Genomic DNA, 4666 nt, shown 5'->3' with positions numbered 1-4666 from the left:
TCCCTATGGATTCTATACGGCCCTGGGGGGTCCCTGTGGGTTCCATATGCCCCCGGGAGTGTTTCTATGGCCCTGGGGGGTCCCTATGGATTCTATACAGCCCTGGGGGGTCCCTATGGGTTCCATAAGGCCCTGGAGGTGTTTCTATGGCCCTGGGGGGTCCCTATGGATTCTATATGGCCCTAGAGGGTCCCAATGGGTTCCATAAGGCCCTGGGGGGTCCCTATGGATTCTTTACAGCCCTGGAGGTGTTTCTATGGCCCTGGGGATCCCTATGGATTCTATACAGCCCTGGGGGGTCCCTGTGGGTTCCATAGGGCCCTGGAGGTGTTTCTATGGCCCTGGGGGGTCCCTATGGATTCTATACGGCCCTGGGGGGTCCCTGTGGGTTCCATATGGCCCCTTCCCCCATAGGTGTCCCAGGGTGTTAGTGTGTTAGTGCCCCTCCCCCCCGAAGGCGCCGTTAACCAAATCCTCCTTTATTAGCCCCGAAATCGCCGTTAATTAAAAACGCGCCGGCCCCTCCCCCCCTATAAAATCTGTACATCGGCCCCGCCCCCCGCGGGGGGGGGGGAGGGGCCGGGGGGGGAGGGGAGGGGAGGAGGGGGAGGGGATGCCCCAGGAAGGGTCCGGGACCCCCAGGGAGCTCCTTCATTAAACTCACTGACCTCGTTAACCTCATTAACCCCAAGCCCAACTCATTAACTTCGTTAATCTCATTAACCTCGTTAACCTCATTCACCTCATTAACCCCAAGCCCAACTCATTAACCTCGTTCACCTCATTAACCCCAAGCCCAACTCATTAACTTCGTTAACCTCATTAACCTCGTTAACCTCATTAACCTCATTCACCTCATTAACCCCAAGCCCAACTCATTAACCTGACCCATTGACCTCATTAACCTCAGTAACTCATTAACCTCATTATCCCATTGACCTCGTTAAGCTCATCAACCTCATTATCCCGTTGACTTCGTTAAGCTCATTAACCCCAACCCATTGACCTCATTAAGCCACTAACCTTGTGAACCTCATTAACCCACTGACCTCATTAACATCAACTCATTAACCTCATTAACCCCACTGACCTCATCAACCCATTGACCCTGTTAGTGCCATGAACCTCATTAACCCCATTAACCCCCCTGACTTCATTAAAATCATTAACCCATTGACCTCATTAAGGTTATTAAGCTCATTAACCATTGACCTCGTTAACCCCATGGGCCCCATTAACCTCATTAACCTCAGTGACCTCATTAAGCTCATTAAACTCCACCCCAGGGTTCCCCATCACCCAACGACTCTTAATGAGCCCCCCATGGCCTAACGAACCCCAAAACCTGAGTCCCACTAATTAATAACCCCTAATGAGCCCCCAACAAACTAATGAGCCCCCAACAAACTAATGAGCCCCAAAAGCTGAGTCCCACTAATTAATGACCCTTAACGAGCCCCCACAGCCTAACGAACCCCAAACCTGGGTCCCACCAATTAACAATCCTTAATGAGCCCCCACAGCCTGATGATCCCCCAAGATCTGGGTCCCACTAATTATTGACCCTTAACGAGTCTCCACCTTCTCATCACCTCATCAGCCTTAATGAGCCTTAATTAACGAGCCCCGTCACACAAGAACCCCGAAATCAGGGTCTCCAGGACCTAACGAGCCCCATCAGGTCCTTCATCACCAGCTAATGAGCCTTAATGAGTCCCCACAGCTTAATGAGCCCAGAGCTCCTCCACCGCCTCCTAACGAGCCTTAATGAGCCCCCACCGCTAATGAGCCCAAACAGCTCCTCCATCACCTCCTAACGAGCCCTAATGAGTCCCGAGCACCCAATGAACCCCCAAATTGGGGTCCTCAGCTCCTCCACCTCTTAATGAGCCTTAATGAGTCCCCACCACCTTCTAATGAGCCTTAATGAGTCCCACCAGCTCCTAATGAGCCCCACCAGCTCCTGATGAGCCTTAATGAGTCCCCACAGCCTGATGACCCCAAAACCTGGGCCCCCATCACCCCATGAGCCTTAATGAGCCCACCAGGTCCTAATGAGCCTTAATGAGTCCCTTAATGAGTCCCCTGACCCCAAAACCTGGGCCCCCATCCCCCATCAGCTTCCTCATCACCCAATGAGCCTTAACGAGCACACCAGGTCCTAATGAGCCCCACCACCTCTTAATGAGCCTTAATGAGCCCCCACCACCTCCTAATGAGCCTTAATGAGCCCCCACCGCCTGATGACCCCCCAGACCAAGGTCTCCATCTCCTAATGAGCCTTAATGAGTCCTGACCATTTAATGAGGCCAAACAGCTCCTCTGTCACCCCCTAATTAGTCCCCACCACCTGAGGACCCCCAAAACCCGGCTCCCCGTGACCTAATGACTCCCCCCAGCTCCTCCAGCTCCTAACGAGCCTTAATGAGTCCCCTCAGCCTTGATGACCCCCAAACCTGGACCCCAGTGACCCCCAGTGACCCCCAGCACCTCCTGACGAGCCCCAGTGAGCCCCCACCACCTAACGAGCCCCACCAGGTCCTTCACCATCCCTAACGAGCCTTAATGAGCCCCCATCACTTAATGAGCCCCACCAGGTCCTTCACCAGCCCCTAATGAGCCCCCACCACCTAATGAGCCCCACCAGGTCCTTCACCAGCTCTAATGAGCCCTAATGAGACCCCACGACCTAATGAGCCCCACTGAGTCCTTCACCAGCCCTAATGAGCCTTAACGAGGCCCCATCACTTCGGGAGCCCCACCAGGTTCTTCACCAGCCCTAACGAGACTTAATGAGCCCCCACAACCTAACGAGCCCCACCAGGTCCTTCACCAGCTCTAATGAGCCCTAACGAGCCCCCACGACCTAATGAGCCCCACCAGGTCCTTCACCAGCCCTAACGAGCCCCACCAGGTCCTTCATGAGCCCTAACGAGCCTTAATGAGCCCCCACGACCTAACGAGCCCCACCAGCCCCACCAGATCCTTCACCAGCCCTAACGAGCCTTAACGAGCCCCACCAGGTCCTTCACCAGCCCCTAACGAGCCCTGAGGAGCCCCCACCACCCGAGGAAGCCCCCACTGGGCCCCCCCCCCGGGGCTCCCGTCCCGTCTCCCCCCCCTTGTCCCGTCCCTAGGCCGCCACTGACTTGTCCCCGGCGTGTCCCCTGCTGTCGTGGCCGCGGGGCCGCCCATAGAGGCAGACGGCCACCAGCACCATGGCGGTGCCGGCCAGGAAGGGCCCGCGGGGGCGGAAGCCGAAGAGCTGGGCCGAGGCGGCCGTGGAGGCCACGATGGACAGGGCGGTGGCGAAGCCCTTGAGGATGTTGTCGGCGTAGCGGACCACCACGGCCACCAGCAGCCCCCCGGCCGCCTGGTTCACCACCACGGCCCACACGGCGCCGTTGTAGCCGTAGAAGAAGCCCAGGGCGGCCACGGAGGAGCCCTCGGCGGCCAGCATGGCCCCCAGCCCCACGGCCGTGCCCACGGCGCCCAGCTGCACGTTGCGCACCCAGATGGAGCCGCCCGAGCGCTTCAGCAGCCGCTCGAAGTAGACGCCGGCGAAGCCCGAGGACAGGCAGGAGGCGGCCACGGCCGCCAGGCCCACGGCGTAGCTCTGGGGGGGACCCTCGGGGGGCACCGAGGGAGCCAGGGCCGCCCCCCCGGCGCCCCCCGCCCCACGAGCCCCCTCGGCCTGGACCAGGGCCACCCCCGCGAAGAGCAGGGCCAGGGACAACCACTGCAACCGGGACAGGGACGTGCCCAGGAGCAGCACTGAGAACAGGGCTGTGGTCAGGATCTTCAGCTGGTATGTGACCTGGGGACAGAAATGGGGACAGCGTTAGGGCCAGGGACATGGGGACGGGGACAGGGGCACAGGGACACAGGGACAGGGACACAGGGACAGGGACAGGGACACAGGGACACAGGGACAGGGACACAGGGACATGGGGACAGGGACGTGCCCAGGAGCAGCACTGAGAACAGGGCTGTGGTCAGGATCTTCAGCTGGTATGTGACCTGGGGACACAGAGAGAGAGGGGACACAGTTAGGGATGGGGACACAGGGACGGGGACAGGGACAGGGACACAGGGACAGGGACACAGGGACAGGGACGTGCCCAGGAGCAGCACAGAGAACAGGGCTGTGGTCAGGATCTTCAGCTGGTATGTGACCTGGGGACAGAAATGGGGACAGGGACACAGGGACACAGGGACAGGGGCACAGGGACACAGGGACACAGGGACACAGGGACAGGGACACAGGGACACAGGGACAGGGATGTGCCCAAGAGCACAAGGGAGAACAGGGCCATGGTCAGGATCTTCAGCTGGGAACAGAGAGACAGAGAAACAGGATTAGGGACAGGGACACAGGGACACAGGGACAGGGGCACAGGGACAGGGACACAGGGACAGGGACACTGAGAGAGAAACACGGGAATGGAGACAGAGACGTTGTCCCCAAGATCTCCAATGTCCTGAAGTGCCACCCTGTCCCTGCTGTCCCCGTGTCCCCAGTCTCACCTGGAAGGTGGCCGCGGGCAGGTTGGAGATGGCCACGTACTGCAGGTTGTTCTGCAGGGTGTAGATGAGGGAGGGCACAGCCAGGCGCAGAGTGTCCCCAAACTGTCCCCAAACCGCCTCGTGCAGCGTCACCGCCGTC

General features: G+C 59.1%; 1 protein-coding gene and 1 long non-coding RNA gene across 3 annotated transcripts; both read right to left on the bottom strand.

Annotated features, from left to right (window-relative positions):
* Positions 1-463: 463 nt before the first annotated feature.
* LOC113941486 lies at positions 464-2985 on the bottom strand. 2 transcript variants are annotated; one of them, XR_003525687.1, is made up of 5 exons: positions 2790-2985; positions 2522-2671; positions 1409-1466; positions 993-1308; positions 464-827 (listed from the first exon to the last, which is right to left on the bottom strand). It is a non-coding gene; the product is annotated as an uncharacterized LOC113941486 (long non-coding RNA). The 2 variants fall into 2 exon arrangements; XR_003525688.1 differs by lacking the exon at positions 464-827 and adding an exon at positions 887-948 and having other exon boundaries at positions 1033-1308.
* Positions 2986-2992: 7 nt separating this feature from the next.
* Positions 2993-4662, bottom strand: LOC113941487 (UDP-galactose translocator-like; the record flags this gene model as incomplete). Its single annotated transcript, XM_027632640.1, has 2 exons — positions 2993-3817; positions 4528-4662. Coding segments are annotated over 2 exons (819 nt in total), but the record flags the coding sequence as incomplete, so codon positions are not given.
* Between the last annotated feature and the right edge of the window lie 4 nt (positions 4663-4666).

This window comes from Corapipo altera, unplaced genomic scaffold (genome assembly GCF_003945725.1).
Source record: "Corapipo altera isolate COAL_440 unplaced genomic scaffold, ASM394572v1 60234, whole genome shotgun sequence".
Lineage (NCBI taxonomy): Eukaryota > Metazoa > Chordata > Aves > Passeriformes > Pipridae > Corapipo > Corapipo altera.
Note: the sequence above shows the minus strand (reverse complement) of the source record. Positions and strands in the feature narration are given on the sequence as shown.